At 38.2% G+C, this 18,293-nt stretch overlaps 1 protein-coding gene across 10 annotated transcripts in view; it reads right to left on the bottom strand.

The window, feature by feature from the left end:
• HDAC9 (histone deacetylase 9) overlaps positions 1-18,293 on the bottom strand; it is a 452,941-nt gene that overhangs the window by 129,647 nt on the left and 305,001 nt on the right. For all 10 annotated transcript variants that reach the window (XM_054273209.1, XM_054273214.1, XM_054273213.1 and 7 more), the window contains 3 exons: positions 14,995-15,172; positions 8,210-8,343; positions 292-412 (listed from right to left, as the gene is read on the bottom strand). In XM_054273209.1, the coding sequence (XP_054129184.1) occupies positions 292-412; positions 8,210-8,343; positions 14,995-15,172 (433 nt within the window). The remainder of the gene's footprint in view (positions 1-291; positions 413-8,209; positions 8,344-14,994; positions 15,173-18,293) is intronic.

The following is an 18,293-nucleotide window of genomic DNA, read 5'->3' as shown; positions in this document are numbered from 1 at the left end:
GTGTTCAAATTTGCCACTGACCTCCAATGGAGAACAAGTTACAGTAAAAGGTTAACACTGATGATTTTTGAAGCAAATGAGGAGAAACTTGTATCACTGCCTTCCAGCCGGTGTATTTTGCTAATCTATATTTGGCTTCCATTGTAACATTCTCCTTGCACATAGCAATGCATTTGGAAAAAGTGAATTTTTGTCACACTGCTTGCCAAGTGTTTTAAACTGACACCAGCTATGACTAATGACAGTGCTGGAATGTGCTGTTCTCAGTAGAATAGAGAGGCCTGTACAGACCTAGGAGTTTCCTGGGGTCCAGCTTCTGTCTGTTCAGTGGGCTGGTGCCATACAGCAGTGAATGATGTTCAGAGTGAACCAGCTGTATTTCCTCCAGACTGGCTTTTCGACCTCGAATTCGCTGAAAGAAAACAGCAGAGGCCTACAATATTCCACTGACAATATTTAGGGAGAAAAAAAAAAAGTAAAGGTCCGAAATAACATTTAGTATGATTAATAATGGGTTGAAATTGCGTCATGCAGGAATGTGACACTGATTTGTTTATTAAAGTAATGCTATATGAAAAACAAATGCGTGTGTGCTTTATCACAAAATGCTTCACTTTAGCCTTAGGAGGGTTATCTTAATACAGGGTTTCACATAAAAGAAAAATAAAATATTCTGACTCTTTTCTACATAATACTTTGATAGATACAAACCAAACGATAAAATATTTTTTAAGTAAGAAATCTGGCTAGAAAAAAAAACTGATTTAGAGAGCAAAATATTATTCACACCTGTAAGCTGCAGATGTGTTTGGAATGAGGATTAATGTGTTTTGCACCATTACTAGTACTTGTGATTTATGCTGTTAGGAGGAACATGATCACAGTGAGGAGAGACAGGGAGAAAAAGAAAATTAAACTTTAAATGTTTTAGTAACATATTTGTGTATGTTTCTACATTTTTAATGTGTGATCAATATCAATATACACACATTTCTGATCACATGTGATTAATATTTTTGCTGCTACACATGATGACTCACTTGCTTTCTTACATTTTTGTAAGTGAAGTTTGTCTTTTTGACTGGGTCTCCAGCCTATACTTGCCCCAAAACAAGATGTAAAAATCTGAGACATCTTTCTACAAATCAGTTTAGGAAGGAAGAAAAATAGGAAAGAAAAGATAAAACTAATACTTTCTTATTTGGCATATGTATTCCTTGTGTGTATTTGGAGTTACAGCATATCATAAAAATATTTATTTATCTTCTTGTGCTAGTGCTGCACAGCCTTTGAAGATACAGCAAGATGAATCAGATTTTGTTCAGGATTGGGCATAATAAACAGCACTGTCAACAAAGTTCTGGACCCGAGATCATCTTTCCTGTTGATATTGGATAAAGTAAAGAGAATACATCTTGATTTTAAGGTCTTGGACCCTGGTCCTTATCAACACTGAAAGCCAGCTCTCTCAGAGCTTAGACTGGGTCTGTCTGACTCTCAAGGTCTACAGATACACAGGTAGAGCGCTTATCTAAATGGACTACCCTATCTTCAACTAGACTGATTTACCTGTTGCAGAAATGCGTTTAGTTCTAGTTTTCTTGGAGGTTAAATTCTTATTGTATCCAACACCTTGTCATACACATTGGAAAGCACTAACCTCTGCACTAGGAGAGGAAAGCAATACTATGAATATTAAAGAGCATGTGCAGAAAAGAGGAGATGCCTGGGGGATGGGAGGTGAGAAGATCCATGCACAATTTATATTGAGTTAAGCAGTGGGAATTTTTTCTGACTAATCAGGAGAAATATCATTTGAGTTAGAGCTAGATGACTGTGGAACAAGCTCCCCCTCAGGGAAATGGTGGAAGCCCTATTTCTCTCAGTGTTTAAAACTTAACTAGACACAGCAGTGGAAAGAGCATTTTAGGGAATGATCCAAGAACTAAATGACTTAATAAACCCTTTTTCATCTCTAATTTCTTCAAGCCTCTCCCAGTCTCACATGAGAATTTGTAGCAGTGCACTCACATCCTTTTAACACACAGTTGCACAATCAAAATCAGCACATTATGTTACTTCATGGAGTCAGTAAACTCTGTAATGGTTCTTCTGGGTCAGATAAAATATTTTTCTTCACAAGTGAGGTGACTGGTAACATTTATTCCTTCATCCATTCTCATTAAGGTCCATGTTTCTAACAAGCTGCTTTAAAATGTATATACCCAATTCTCCACAGCAAATCTGGGAAGGGCATCTGGCTTCTAAGACAGATAAAAAAATGTGTAAGAAAAGTAAAGAGGAATTTTATGAAGGTCATGCCAAAGAACCTTGAGCAAAATACTTACTCTCTGGTCACATATTTTCTACAAGGTATACAAAAACTCTCAGACATGTTTAAGACAGTTAATTGTCTGGGGTTTTTTTAAGTGTTGTTAAATGGAATGCCATATCCCTTTAACTATAACAAACCACACAGCCAATTATTTTTACACTGCAATATCTGGTCTGGAAGTGGTCTCCCAAAATGTTTTGCCAACAACATACCTTCTACCTAGTATCACCAGTCAAATTCTCTAGGGTGCAAACAGGTTATGCAGACACCAGTTTGGTGCAGAAGTCAAGGAGCTCTGAGAAGAACACCCCATTCCAGGCAGCTCCCCCCAGTATGGTCCTTGGAGGGCAGCCATCAGCTGGGCTGGCAGAGCCCAGAGCTGCTCATTCTCCATGGCTGCTCCAGCTCTGGCATCAGCAAGGACATTTACACTGTAGGTAGCAGGAGGAAAGGGTAAACAGTGCACGTGTCTGTGCTGTTTCTGCATTCCCATCTCCTCATTTTGTGTTCCTTTCACCTCATCTCTTTATATCAACCTCAACTAGGCTCCGCACAGAGGAAAAAAAGTGCATTAAAAATCCCCTGTAATAATTTCTAAGAATAGTTCTCACACAATGATGTCAGGATTTAGCAAATCTACACAAGCTTTTGTACTATATCTGTTGCCAGAGTCTCTCATGTAACTTCAGTTGTGCAAAGTGACTACTTTTGGCTCTCACTAGCATGAGTTATCAGAAAACAGAACATATGCATTTGTATAACTTTACACCTACACTTTTAGCCATGTCTTTTTTTTTAATTTGGAAGTGTCTTTCTTAATTTTCATGGACCATGGTAGTATCAAAATTATAAAATGTAGCAGGAAATTGGCATAAAGCCAACAAAAAGGAGAAATAGCATGGGAAAACAGATGAACAGTATTTGTTTCATTACAGAGAATTTGAACAATACATCCTCCCATCTACTACATCCTTAGTAGAAGGCAGATTATTCTTTTCTAATGTGTATGGCAGTTTGTGTGTTGGCTTTGTCCTCTGACATATTTGGTTCCCTCATTAACAGAAACATTTATATATCTCAAGAGAGTGAAATACTTACACCTGAGTACTTTGAAAAATCAGTCTAGAACTAGAAATCCATTGTCCTCACAACAGGAAGATGTTTTCACCTTTCACAGAAATTAAGGTCAAAGTCTGGTCTTCTTTTTAAAAGAGACCATTAAATTTTCACACAGACAACCTCTATTAACCTGGAGATTTTGATTAGACTATCAGCAGAATAAACTCATGCACAGACAGAGATTCAAAAGGACAAAGGTGATGCTGGCTGTTTCTCTCTGCTAAACTAACATGAATTGTTGCAAAGATTAAGGATATTTTTCACTCAGGTCTCATAGTGTAATGTGTCCATTGCCTGTATTGCAGCTTTTTGTATGAAATTCCCTTAGGCTATCAAGTTTGCAAACAAGGTCTCCAGATCTTTTCCTGCCTTCCTGAGATTTCTCATAGTTGTTAATTTTTCTCTTGTTTTCAAAACTACTCACAGATAACATGCACTGTGCCAGTCAGAATGCTCACATTGCTTCCCACATCCACCATGTGGGAATTTCAAGCATGTCTCTGACACACATGCACCCACACAGAGATGCATTTATTCTCTGCACATGTTTTGGTCATCTAGTGCCTAACCCTCTTGAGATTTAGAGTGATTTAGAACATGTTAAACACTCCAAATATTGTTGCTCTTTAAAAAAGACTAACTTTTCCTGCATTATTTTAGCTTTAGTGGCAAATTGAGGTTCAAAGAGTGGAGTTTTTCAAATGTTTCAGTTTTTGTGATCTGGCAGACTCAACTTTAAATTCTTTCCTTCTCTCCCCTTCAGTTGATGAGATGTGGACAGCAGGAGGTGTAAGATGCCTCTCTAATCCAGGAAACTATGGAAATTTAGAACAAATTCTAGGCTGAAAAGTGTTGCTGGACTACAGTCCCTACAGGAAGTAAAGGTGGGGCCACAAAGCAGGACCATGGCTGCATTTTCTTTTCTCTTCTGAAAGTGCGCTGATCACTGTAGCCTAACGTCAGTCATGTGTGTATAAATTACAGCCCCAAAGGTGTTATTTGAATACTTCCTCTCCCTAAAACAAGTGGAAAGTAGACACCCCTACCAAAACATAATTCAGTCCTTTTATTGTCCCAAAGGTAGGGCTTCTAGGCATTGCTGTTTACCAAGGGAAAATTGTAAAGAAAAAACATAATGGAGGTCTTTATGCCCATCTTTGCATCTTTTAGCTGCCCCTGTCTGCATTTGATAACTCAGCCTTTAACAAACACCAAACAGGAATTTCAGCAAACAGAAATTTAGAAACTAATGCAAAAATATTGTGTATCAATTTTTTTCCCAATACATACATACCAGGACTATAAAAAACTTCACTATGGATGTGTGTGAGGATGTGCATGTGTGTGAATTACTCCACTCTCCTGCCCTGAGCTCAGTCAGGAGCTGGTCCCTCAAATGTGGCTCTCTGTCACTGGCAATGGTCTAATTTTTCCCTTGTCTTGAGGAATCCAATGGAGGAATTAATCTATCTGTTTGGAAGTAGGATATGATTTAAAAAATAATCTGAAAGCTAAAACTAATTTTTTGGTTTAGCAAAGTCCTCCAAACTGTTGTTTGAATAATTCTAGAGCAGAAGCATCTATGGCTAGAAAGACAAAATACAGTCTGGAAAAGCAAGTCCTCCTGGCTGTGTCTGCAGCAGTAAACTAAGCAATGCCAGGAAACATTCCCAGGCAGACTAACACAATCATCTGTACTATTAAATTGCTAAAGTGGTCCTTCATACTGTTTTGGCTGAGCAGCAGCTAGCACTCTCCCAAACAACTCTTAGACATGGTTTGGTCACTGGCATGGGCCAGGAAGCATTCCTGGTAGTATGAACATGGGCTTTCCATGCCAATTGGCTGCAGGGATAGAGAAGTCTCAGACACATTTTATTTTGTAGCAGATACACAGCTTGTGTACCCCATTCAAACCGTGTTATGATTTTGCCAAGTTGTATTTTAAAAATAATTTGGGGTCAGCATGAGTAATATGTGCAGGTATATACAAAGGCAATATATTAAGCTTAGATTAGTCAACCTAAATTAATCTATGAACTGCAGCAAGCATGGTGTTAACCTTAGTCTGCATGACTTTCATCATCCTGTGCCAAGTTAGTTCTGAACACTCAGTCAGTCATCTCTCTATTGCCAAAGACCTGAGCTGTGTGAGAGGACTTAATCCACACTAAAGGAACCACATAAAGCTCCCTGCTATAGATAACAAGGGTCATAGAGATACAAGTTGTTAATTTTCATAAGGGTTTCTTATTAGATCTGGAAAAGAGGGAGGGCCCCCTGAACAAGCCTGTGCCCAGGGATACATACAGTGCAAGGTAAAAAAAAAACTGAGCTACCTCTAACTGAGCTAGTTTTGATGCTAACACTCCTTATCAAACAAAGAGTGGGCCTGTAGCCCTCCTGTGGGACTACTGTTTTAGTTAGAGAGCAAAAAAGTTCACCATTAACTGCAGAGGATTTCCTAAGTGGCTGCTGCAGGTTGCAGTTGCTAACCTGCCCTTTAGATTTGGTGTCTGAGGTAAGGCATGGGGCAAAACCTGACCATTGATCTCCCACTTCTTCTGACAACAACTGTGGGAAATTATGCTGAGAAATTATATCAGGAAATGGTAGTGTCCATGAGGGGGCATTCAGAATTCGGCAGAAGTGACAGTGCAGGTGCCCATGATCCTTTCACTATGCACTCTTGCGTGGTATATTCCAGAAAGCAGCTTGATTGTGGCTTTTTATATCTTGGATAATGCAATAACAACTCCTTTAGTGACACAAGGTGTCTATTCAGCTGAATGATTTTCTAAAAAAACAGAACACCAATTAAGTGCATCACTGTAGCCTTTCTTATTTTGGAAAGTGAGCAGTTTTAAGCACTGGTTTGATGTCAGCACATGCTAGATAATTTAGTGAAACAAAGGATTCCATCACCAAATATAATTCTGTCTCTAGCTACATAAGAGGATCTATATAAACACCAGATCTATGCACCAGCTTCACACTGAGACTCCTTAATTTTATCATCTGTGTTTACATTTTGACAGCTCATTTCAAATTTCAGCTTCATTTCAAAGCACACAGTTGGGGTCAATATTAGCTGAATGCAGTTCAACATGAAGGGACTTTTTTCCTCTCTCCCTCCTCACTTGATTATGGAAGACCTAATAAGCTGTGCTTCAGGTTTTGAAATTTTATAGTTGCAAGAGGGAACTTTAAATCTTCCAGGAAACTCTTACACTGCATGTATCTCAAACTAACACATACCACTTTTTCATTTTACACCTTTTTTTCTGCTGCAATTTCCCTCAAAAAATTGCATATTAAGCCATGCTTCAATCAAATATGGTCAAAAAAGGTGTAAAATGAAAAAGTGGTATGTGTTAGTTTGAGATGCATGCAGTGTAAGAGTTTTCTGGAAGGTTTAAAGTTTCCTCTTGCAAGTCTAAAATTTCAGAGCTACACAATTTACTGTTCAGCAACAGGTGTTTGTTAGTGAAGAAAGCAGCACATAGTAGCACACTGCATTTTACTTATTTTTCCTCTTTTGTCTTTTCTTTGTAATACAGAGTCCTTAATCAAGAAGGTAACCAGGCTTTATTTTATAAAGCACTGAGCTGCATGTTTAACTCAATCTTGAAGTATGTGATTCCCCAGTGAAACCACTCATGTGATAGGTGGCCTTAAGGGCCTTGCTGAAAGAAAGTCTTCTTGAACACTGAAAATATTATCTAAGCTAAAAAAAAAAAAAAAAAAAAAAAAAAAAAGAATTAGCCTGTTAGAGTGCTGCCATCTAGTTAGATGAGTGTATACAACAAATCCATTTACAGTGCTTGCAATATCTCACTGACCAGGACACTGAGCTACCCAGAGGAAAATCTTTGGGGACAGTCACTAATAGCTATTCAAAGGGATCTATTGAACCAGTTCCTTTGGGTTTGTAAAAACATAAGGATATAAAGAAAAGTAATTAAACAGAACATTAGAGCCATGGCAATTTTGGGATCCTGCAGAACACTAGCAAATTTTTGCTGAACTTTGTTAACTTGTGCTGCAGTGCAGTAAACACCTGCAATTGCCACAGGCTTCTGAAGTTGACAGTGCTTCACAACTCACAGGAAGCAAGGACTCGTAAGAAAAAGCTACTTTTAACTAACCCAAATCATATATGATCCTTACAGACCATATTTTATTGAAGCAGGTTTAATATGCAATTTTTTGAGGGAAATTGCAGCAGAAATAAATTACAAATTTGCTATTGCCTATAAGATTGTTCTTGAATGTCTTGGGGCTTCACATGGGACCTGTTGTATACCAGGTAAAGGATCATGCTATGAAAACAGACTTTAAAGTCTGAAAAAAGACAAGATGCAATATGCTTACAGAGTGATACAAACTAAATTTTAAAAAGTATTCTATGCTACAGAAGTAAAATCCTTAGTTGCTTGAAAAAGTTAAGAACCATGCTGTTAGGAGGACTGCACTTTTTGACTACTGCTTGTCTACATTCCTTTATAAAGGTGAGGAATAATCATGTCTGGGTTTTATATTCTGATGCATGTGGAGGCATACACTGTGTAAATTCTTTATTTTCTGATTGGGAAGTGTGTTTTCCTGCAATGCATTATTTTTATATTATCAGTTACGACCAAATAATTCCTAAAACAAATGACTCTCTTATTACAGAAGCAAGACAGGTTTAGGAGTTAATGAATTTGCTATTTACTTTAGCAAGTCAGATATCTGGTCTTAATTTTTAATTACCTCGCACTTGTTTAGCAACCCAGTTTCTTGCAGCCTTGACCAGATGCTTTGGATTCTTCCAGCGTGTTCGGGGTGATTGGCATAGTTCCCACACATGCACTGGTGCTTCAGCATCAGACTGTCATACACAACACCTTCAGCACAAAGACAGCACAAAATCAGAAACAAATGAAATAAATGCAAGTTATACTGTTCCCTGTCATGCATGCTTTAGCAAAACTGGATTTTATTTGACACTTGCAGCAGATGAAAATCCCACTGAATCATTTAGGTTGGAAAAGACCTCCAAGATTGCTGGGTCTAATCTTTGGCCTTTCTCCACCTTGTCAACTAGACCAGACCACTGAGTGCCATGAAGAGTTGTTTCTTGAAGATCTCCCGGGATGGTGACTCCACCACCTCCCTGGGTAGCCCATTTCCATGCCTGACAACCCTTCCAGGGAAGAAATTCTTCCTGATGTCCTCCCTGAACCTGAACCACCCCTGACACAGCCTGAGGCCATGTCCTCATGTCCTGTTGCTGTTTGTCTGGGAGAAGAGACCAATCCCCACCTGGCCAGAGCCTCCTTTCAGACAGCTGCAGAGAGCAGTAAGGTCTCCCTCCCCTGAGCCTCCTTTTCTCCAGGTTAAACACCCACAGCTCACTCAGGTGCTCCTTACAGGAGTCACTTTCTAGACCCTTCACCAGCTTTTTTGCCTTTCTCTGGATCTAAATTTCTTTTTCCTTTGTGGGACTCTGAATTTTGAATTATGAGGTGAATCTTGTGACACCAATGAAGCAAAGATTATTTCTCAAGAAATTATATTAATAAATGCAATTAACTATAAAGAAGAAGGGTAATTGGGTGATGTCTTTTGAAAGATTTTATGGCTAGGAAAAAAGTCTCCCTACTGAATCACTTGTTTTCTCTTTCTCTAGTGAGTAAAGTTAGTTAAAGCTGTTAACCTATATACAACAAGAAAATGTTATGCATTGAAGTGTAAAGAGTGTAATTTAGAGAAACCTTTAAAAATAAATTACAAAATGGCAATGGCACTCTGCAGTTTTACTGCTTAACTAATACTATATTAATTCCAGATCTCAGAGCATATCAAATGAATGTTTCAGAGAGTCGAAACAGTGGCAGCCAGAGTCCTTTTTCATTGAAAAAGAAAAGTTCCACCCACTACTCAATTAGGATCAAATCCTGTTGTTTGACTGCAAGTGCAAGGTACCTTTTGAATTTTCTATGGTCATTTATTCAAGAACAGAACAGCTCTATACAAAAAGAAAACTATCAATATCACAATGTTCTGTAGCTGTGTATTGGGAGCAAAAGAGAAATTTTAGTGAGTAGACTCAAGCTAAATTCAATTTTCAAGGCTTTCAAACCAAGTCTGAAACACTGAAAAGTGATTTTCTGTATTTACTTGTTCTTTGCATTTCTCCTAGACATGTCTGGAACAAAAATTATTTTCCTTACCCCTATGTGGACCATTTTCATTTGGGAAATACTTGGCTTTTTCTTTCCCTTACAGTTGAAAGAGACTCTAACTATTTCTCCAAACTGCAATACTTGGCATTCAAAACATCTTATGTGCCCTCATTACTGGGGATGCCAACACAGTTCTGGGAAAATCGTATTCGCCTGCTGCTGAATACAAAATTAAAGTCCAGATTCAACAAAATTCTCAACACCACCTTTATTTAAGAAAGTTCTCTAATGGGTATTGAACATCAATAAAGTCTTTAAAAGCTTTTCTGAACGAGAGCCTGTGTACATCGTGGGTGATTCAAAGTTAAGTTTCTGAGATAATTCAGTTAGAAGCCAGCCAGAAGTTATGCTGCTCTAGAAATATTTGTGCTGCCATATTTCTTAGTTCATGCACTTCAGAACTGATCCTTTGGGATCTTGGTATTTAAGCCAAAATGAGAATGCACTTGTGTTAAGAGTAAGAAGAACGCAAATATAATACCTAACTGCAGTATGACTAAGTTTATGCAAAATTATTATCTAGCAAACATAATCGTTCATTAGCAATACATCTTTTAATTTACTTTCTCATTCTGTTTTCTTTTAAAGAAAGAAAAAAACCAGTGAAAACCTGGAGCTAATAAGCTAATGCAGCTTAAAATATCTGCTGGCATTGTCAAAGCAGTTAATAATTTCCTTTCTCTGCAGTTCCTCACTGCTCTATCATCAGGTCTTGCAAGTTACTTGGAAGTATGCACACAAAAAAGTGCATGCTCACATGCCTCACTTTTTTTTTCTTGGCACTCACAGTTTTAATTCCTGCAGGCTGTTGGCTACTCAGCTTGTCCAGTTTGGCAGTGGCCTTTATACCAACAGATAAGAAAATGTTTCCTCCCATCCCCCTGACCCACAGGGAAGCTGTTTATGTGCTGACTGTACAGGCATCAGGACTTTCAGGAGCTTTCAGGTAGGACAGGCTGTTATATCAAATGGATTTGAATAGAAATGCTTGTTAAACATTAAGAAAAATTAGCTGAAAGTTGAAAGTTACTTCTGCCTGCCATTCTTTCAATTAATTTTTTACTCTTCTTACTTGAATAGTCCAAATAGCAAGTAATGGAAATTATATTAATAAATAAAAACATATTACTATGTTTTTGTTATACAGAGGTGGGTGTAATAATGACACTTTTTTATTTCTTATATCAGGGTTGCAACCAATTTCGAAGTGAAACATTGAAACTGTGTCTTCAGGATGCCTGCTCTGGTTGAGATAAACTTCTTTTCTTAGCACTCTTCCAGAAATAGAATATAACTAGAAGTCTAATTTTATTGTATGTGAGTTAATTTTTCTGAATCCAATATCAGTTTAATAAGGTCAGGTCAGTATTGCATGGCAGAAGCATCTGCTCCAAACTTTTAAATACCAAGATATTCACACCACTGAGTGTAAAATTTGTTTCTAGGAGGATTAATTGACTTAAGAAAAGAAAGACTGAAATATATGTTTTCATTTATTGCAAGCATTTAAATTGATTTAGGATGTGCAAGTGATTCAGATGTGTGGCTGCTGGTCATACAGCACATGTGCTTGGTACAATACCAGAATGCAGCAGTAGAGCTTACTGCTAAAAATAGCCTCTAGGATTTCCCTAACAGGATTCAGCCAATAATCTCCCCACCCCCACATAAAAAAAAAAAAAAAAAAAAAAAAAAAAAAAAGAAAAAAAAAGAAGAGAGGGAGACAACTGTTTTCAATTGCAGACTGCTGTGAAATATTAATAAAAGATGGTTATTCTGTCTCTCCAGAACAAATGCCTACAGCCAGATTCTGCTCTCAGATTCCTTGTGTAAATCTGAGCAGCTCCACTGAGACTGGTGGATTTATTCTGGATTTACACCAATATTACTGAGGTCAGAATGTGGCCCTGAAGACAGACTGAAATGGTGCCACCACTGAACCATATAATGATCGGGGACACAGGACAAAAGAAACTGAATTTGCTTTAAATCAGTAAAAAACCCAAGATTTTCCTGCTGGGGACTCCCTAACACACATCCATTTCCAAAATGCTTTATTTGGGTCAGTTTCTTTTAATAATATTTTAAACAGAGGGGAGAACAAGAGACCTAAAAGTCATTGGCTAACAGTATGCTTTGAAGAAGATTAATTGCCCTGGAGAATAACAGTACCAACAAGAAAACCCAAGGGAAGAATATCTAATAAATTATTCCAACAAAAAATCTGAACTAAATAATGTCAAGTATTCTGTAAACTGCTTAAATGAAAATTAAGTGGACTTTATTTTTTTTCCACCTTTAACTCATTATCTTGTGCATATACTGTGTATATATTGCTTAATTCTCACAACAATCTCTGTTCTGATTCCCTTCAGATATTTGGCTAAAAGCATTTTTCTCATGACTCACAAAAATACGGGCTCAGTTTGATGCCCCTGTAATAATCTGCCACAACAGTTTTCCTCCTACCTTTTTTTTTTCTTCCAAGAATATATTGCCTTTAAATAGGAAAAATAACCCCAACAGTAAATAACAACTCAAGGCAGGGACATGTTATTAGATTAATTTCTAGAGTCTGAATTTGCCTTTGCTTTATGGTGGACCAGAATTTTCTCTGTTTGCACACACCCATTCCTTCCTTCCATGCTTTACAAATGGTAGTGTTGCAACTGCTGTGGACAATGGCTGGTTCCATCTTGTGCTCTCTTAAGGGAGAAAATCATAGAACCATAAGATAGCTCAGGTGGGCAGGGACCTCCAGAGGTTTGTAGCCCAACTCTGCTTAGAACAGGTCAGCACTGTGATCAGACCACATACCTCAGGACTTTCATCCTAAAGGATTTTCTAAAAGCCAAATAAGAATAAATAAAAACTGGGTCTGAGTTTCTTTCTTTCTTTCAAGTGGTCAATGAATAAATGCTAGGGCACCATCCAGATCCAGGAAATAGTATGCACAGATAAAGTCATTCTGTACCATAACATCCCATATGTTAATAATACACACAAATTGTTTTGTTGGGTTGCTTTTTTTTTCTCACAGAAACTCGTATTAGAACTGTTAGTGTTGCAGTTTCTGTTCATTGTCACTCCAAAGGTATCAGTCTCATAAAAATAGCTCTATTTTTGATGTACTCAAATGCTGGAGTGATAAAGGTTACATGTGCAGGTTTTTAAGCCTAGACACATGTCAGGGAAAGAGATTTCTTTAAGCAGAAAGGAAAGGCTTAACTGCAGAGCTGTGTGCTCTGGTCCATCAGCCAGGGGGTACTGGCTATTAGCATAGATACAGCTTGCAAGCAGGTACAGCCCCACACTGCCAGTACCTAGAGGATATAAAAGCACTGAGGGTACAGAGCAGAGGTGGAGAAAAAGAAGCATAAAGTTGTAGGGAAGGTGAAAATAGGAGGATTTAATTTTTTTTTTCAGTAATGGGTAGAGATTATACCTTGAGTGACAGTGAAGGGGAGAAAAAAGATTCAGTAAAACGAAAAAAGATTCAGTAAAAGAATCGGGGATTCAAGAAAAAGATGCTTCATATTTTGAAAAAAGAAATTCAGTAGACTAATAATCTCAGTTGCAATAAGTTGGCCTTCCTTCCTTCCTTCCTTCCTTCCTTCCTTCCTTCCTTCCTTCCTTCCTTCCTTCCTTCCTTCCTTCCTCTCTTTTTCTTTCTCTCTCTTTCCACTGGTGTTCATGTAGCAATTACAAGAAGGGTAAATTTTGACTCTGCCTAATCTGACTGTCTGCATTTCCATGGCTGAACCTATCAGGTTTCTTTGTGTCACATCTCAAGCCCTTTATGCAAGGGATGTCCCATTCCCATCACCGTCTCCATTCAGTGTTGTTGTACACAATTTCATTCCTTCTCTTATTTTTCCATCTCAACTTCACACTTTCTTTCTTGATTAGTTCCACTAGTGCCACAAGTCCACAGATCTATGTAACCCCCTTGACCCTACTCCCCTCACTGGGGATTATAAAAGAAGATGTCAGTAAACCTTAGCAATCAGGCTGAAGCAGCAGCTTTTTGAAAGGGACTGCAGGTTTTGGGGTTTTGTTTTTTTTGAAACCACAGATTTTTGAAAGGGACAGTGAAGCCTACACACAGTGAGCTCACTTGTGGTGTGCTCTGCAAATCTTAGAATGAGTTTACAATGTTTTGGGGACTCTGTGAATAGGACTAGAAATACAGTGGTCTGGTTTAGGAATCCTGTCTATACTTGGCTATTCTTTGTGGAGAAACTCATGGAAAGTGAATTAGTATGTTTGTTCCTGTACAACCCAAATGTTTGTTACCCAACAGCAATAATACATTTTTGCTTGTGCCAAGGTCACATTCTGATTGGAAAGATGGGAGCACGCTGTCTCACAGTTACATACAGTGCCCACTAAGGACTCCATTCTTAATAAACTCATGGTCATAGCCTGAAAAAATGCAAACTTTCAGGGCATGGGGAGTTCTGCCAGCTGAAGGAAATATACTTATGGCATAAACCTTCATAAACAGTAACTGCAAGTATTTCTTTCCCCCTCTTTTGTTTTTCTTTGTGCACAAAGTGAATCTTTGCTTCTGACCGTGCTTTAATGTAATACTGACATTCAGGCTTTTAAAAAGGTGGACTCTCATGCAAGGTTAGATTACCCACAATAAGAAATGAGGTTTCTGTGGTCATTTTCCTTCCTTTGACTGAAGATTTTTGAGGTTCTAATCACTTTTCTTTGGACAGCCCGTGCTTCCTCAGTGACTGGAATGCCCAGGACATAAGCGTAAAACCTGCCTCTGTGGACTCCACACAACTGCTGAATGACACAGAAGTTGTAACCATCAGCACTTAGTCATGCCTACAGCTTTGCTCTTTCTGTAGAGAAAGAGACCTTGAAGCAAAGACTGATTTGTCAGATGAAGACATTGAGAATTACATCACAGTTTTCCTCCTTACTGGTGGTCTTTCTTCAACTTATTGGTGGTGTCTTTACAAAACAGGCAACAAGAACACAAAGAAAAGAACCAGAGAATAGAGAAAGGAAAGAAAAACCTATAAATGACTTAAAGGTACCAAAAATGCACCTGTTTCTGTATTGCTAGAGCTAGTCAATGATAATAATTTATGACTGTGTGAATATTAACCCTGTGATTTATCAGCTGCACTGGTTGAGTTGGTGCCAGTATAGCATCATAAAACAGAGGAGCAATAGGGCTAAAACTGAGCGCATTGCTGCAGGAGGCATTTGAGGTATTTAAGTCTGTTGATCCCACATGAACAAATGCATTTGCCCTGCCTATTAAAAGCAGTCTTTAGGGAACCCTACCAGTTGTGTAGACATGCTGGCTGGGCTGGTCCATGTCTGGGTGAGGTAATGTGGAGTCAGTGGGGGAAGATGGGGTCCTGGAAAGTGGTCGATGTTTATCTGATCCTGCCATGCCAACTGTAGCCATCTGAGCCTGGTAGATTTGCAACTGGTGGACATGCTGATGTGCCAGGAACTCCTGTTTCCAAGAAAACAGCACAGTAGAAAGAAATGTGAGATGGGATCAAGTAAGACACTGAGGGAAACATGTCAACAAATTAAGTTCATTAGGTCAGGGCTGTAATAAACAGTGGGGACCCCCACCCCCCAATCTGTACCTAAGGCTCACTCAATAAATTCGTTCAACAGATGTTTTCACACTGACAGTGTGGGCTACTGACTTTGCTGGAGAGTAGGTGATGGCAGGCAACCTGTCAGTTCTCCCTGACAGGAAAAACAGCTTCCTATGCAAAGGCTTATAAAAGACAAAGTTTTTTTTAATATATTGAATACATAATATGATTTAGAACATGCATTTTATGACTGTAAAAAAATAGAAGTTAAATTTTCCCACAGCACTGAAAGTGAAAAGTGATGTTCTTACTACTCAGTACCAAATGCACTGAGCAACTGAGAGTCAAGTTTCTGCAGTTAACTCAGTTCCCAGAGCTCCCTGGAAAGTAGCAATGATTTGCATATACGTTTTCACAAATTGTTTAGAAATTCAGGAATTGTTATGTGAGATCCCACTTAGGAACCATCTTTTTTTTTTGTCAAAACTGCTGCTGGCTGGAGGCAGAGGCAAACACTTCATGGAAATAGGCAGGTGTGAAAAGAGCATAACAGAGTAGGAAAGAAGATTTTCTCTTCTGTTTTGTCAACAGATGGTCACTTTTGCTGACATGACAAAGGCTAAAACTCTGTGAAGCCAGTAGGAACCTGGCTCACTCCACAGACTGGGATTGCTTCTCAAACCCTTTCCTTTCTGTTTTTCTTTTTTCTGTGCGTGTAGTCCCAGAACCTCAGCCAAAAGTGGATGCAAGAGAAATATTTTCAAACCACTTAATATGAATTCAGTTGAAATTCACACTTGTGACTTACAACTGCAGGCTCTGTTTATCCTCACCTGGACTCAATGTACATAAATGCAGGAATACATATATATATATATATATGTGTGTGTGGCTTTTTCTTGTCTGTTTTTTTTAATAAACGCAGTAACAATTAGCATTGCTGTGTGTGGTTGCTTGGGACAGCAGCTCAGAGGCCTGGCTTGGTCAAGGAGAGATTTCTGGCTGCTCAGAGAGGTGAAGCTGAGTTCAGGCTGTGTGGGAAGGCAGGTGGGAGTACCCCAGCCCATCACACACTGCAAAATAAATTGGCAGCTCATAGGATGTGAGAATGTCTACCCTGCATGTTATAAAAGAGGCCTTTATGCAAACAAGTGCTCATCAATAATAGCTGAAATGAGAATAAATGCTTTAAAAGGCAGCCCCAAAACCCACATTAATATCTAGAGTCACTGCTTCAGTGAAATGACTTAAGGTCATGGGAAAGGTAAATCACCTGGGACCTTGTCATAAGTGACTAAATGAAGAAAAAAAAAAAGAGTAAGTAAAAAGATGTTTTAAAAAATTGACTTGGTTTAGTCATTGAACCATTTCCCTTCCTTTAAAAATACAGTCCCAAACTTTTCTTATTTTTTTTTAAAGTTCAGTGACAGGATAGTGTTACATATTCCAGGAAATATCATGAGCTATCTGAACAGGTCTGTGTATCCATCTATGAACACAATAAGACTTAACATTCAGGAATTTTTTTCCTGAGGTCTCTTTTTGCTTAGTTTTGCTAACAATTTTGATTGTGATAAATTTTCAGAGGAGATTTTTTTTTTTGTTCTCATAGGCATATATATCTTTTACAGCCTTTTCTGAGAGTGTGTGTGATTGGAGACGAGTGAAGAATGCACAGACACAATATTGTGTGGAATATTCTCCCTTTGGAGAACAGAAGTAGATACATTCCTTTGTGAGAATTTAGCATTCACTTTCCTCAGTGCTGGCTTAGTGGAAAATAAAGTAGGCACAGGAGGTATTTTGCTATTGATTACCCCCTGCATCCTAGATCAAATGATGGCAGCAGCACTGTCTGTCTGATGCTCACGTATTCACAGTCTCCTGCCTACTCTTCTAAACTCCCTGCTGAGTTTGGAAGGAGCCAAACTCCTGCCTGCAGGAGCCATTCATGGCACAGAATGTTGCTGCCAGACAGGAAATCAGTGGAATTCTGCATTGTTATTTCTGCTGCTCTCCTCAACTTGTATGTTGTCTTCATTGCATTAATTAAATAGATGCTGTCTGTGTAGTTCTTTGAGCAAGGGATTTTCTGATATATCTTTCAATGTTCATATATATTAATGATTCATTAATTGAGTTCACTTTTCTGATAATCATTAGAGTACAGAAGACAAGAGGATTTATTCACTTTTGGAATGTTCTTCAAGCTAGTAAAGGTGAACCAGTGGATTGTGGTAGTCTTCACCAAACATTATTACTGAAACATATTACTTAAAGAAGTCTTGGAAATTCAGCTGTCATTGAGGGCAGATGGATGCTGTCTCCATTTGGATTTCCTCAGTGCTGGTTGACTCTGAGCTCTGAGGATTTAGAGCTGCCCTTCTTTTCCTTACAGACCTGAACTTCAGTTCTGCAATATCTGCACTTTTTTTTTTTTTTCAGTGAAGCTGCAAGTTTGCCATTCAGTTAATATCTAAAACACAATCCTTCCAGGTCTCTGATCTAAAAAAGTCAATTTACGTGGGCTTTTTTTGGTTTGTTTGTGGTTTTTGGGTTTGTTTGTTGGTTTGGTTTGTTTGTTTTGATGTTATTGTTTTGGTTTATTTTTGCTGGGTTGTTTGTTTTCTGGGTTTGGGATTTTTTTACAGTGTCTTGAAGAAGATGAAAAAAAAAAGTCTAGAATATAACACAACACAGATAATTTTGTAAGATTTTCCTGACTTTGTTTCTAAAATGATTTTGTGTTTGTGTCTGTGTAGTCAATAGAAACAATATTTTTTATGCAGATGAAAAAATTGAAAATTTTTTTAAATATGAATCAATCTGTGTGAACATCACCTAAACTAGACATCTATTTCAGCACTTTGTTGGAGACCAAGAATACAGCCTATTCTTTCTCTCCTCCATTTACAGGTTAAAATGTGTCCTGTTTATGTCATTCTCCCCTCCTCAAATGAAATCAGGCACATACTGTGTTTGACACATATTTGTCAACATAATCTGTTCAGGGAAGGGGAAGAAATT

Source organism: Melozone crissalis, unplaced genomic scaffold, assembly GCF_028551555.1.
Source record: "Melozone crissalis strain CALT ecotype California unplaced genomic scaffold, PUWL_Pcris_2 ptg000016l_1, whole genome shotgun sequence".
Classification (NCBI taxonomy): domain Eukaryota; kingdom Metazoa; phylum Chordata; class Aves; order Passeriformes; family Passerellidae; genus Melozone; species Melozone crissalis.
This window is presented reverse-complemented; position numbering and strand designations above follow the sequence as displayed.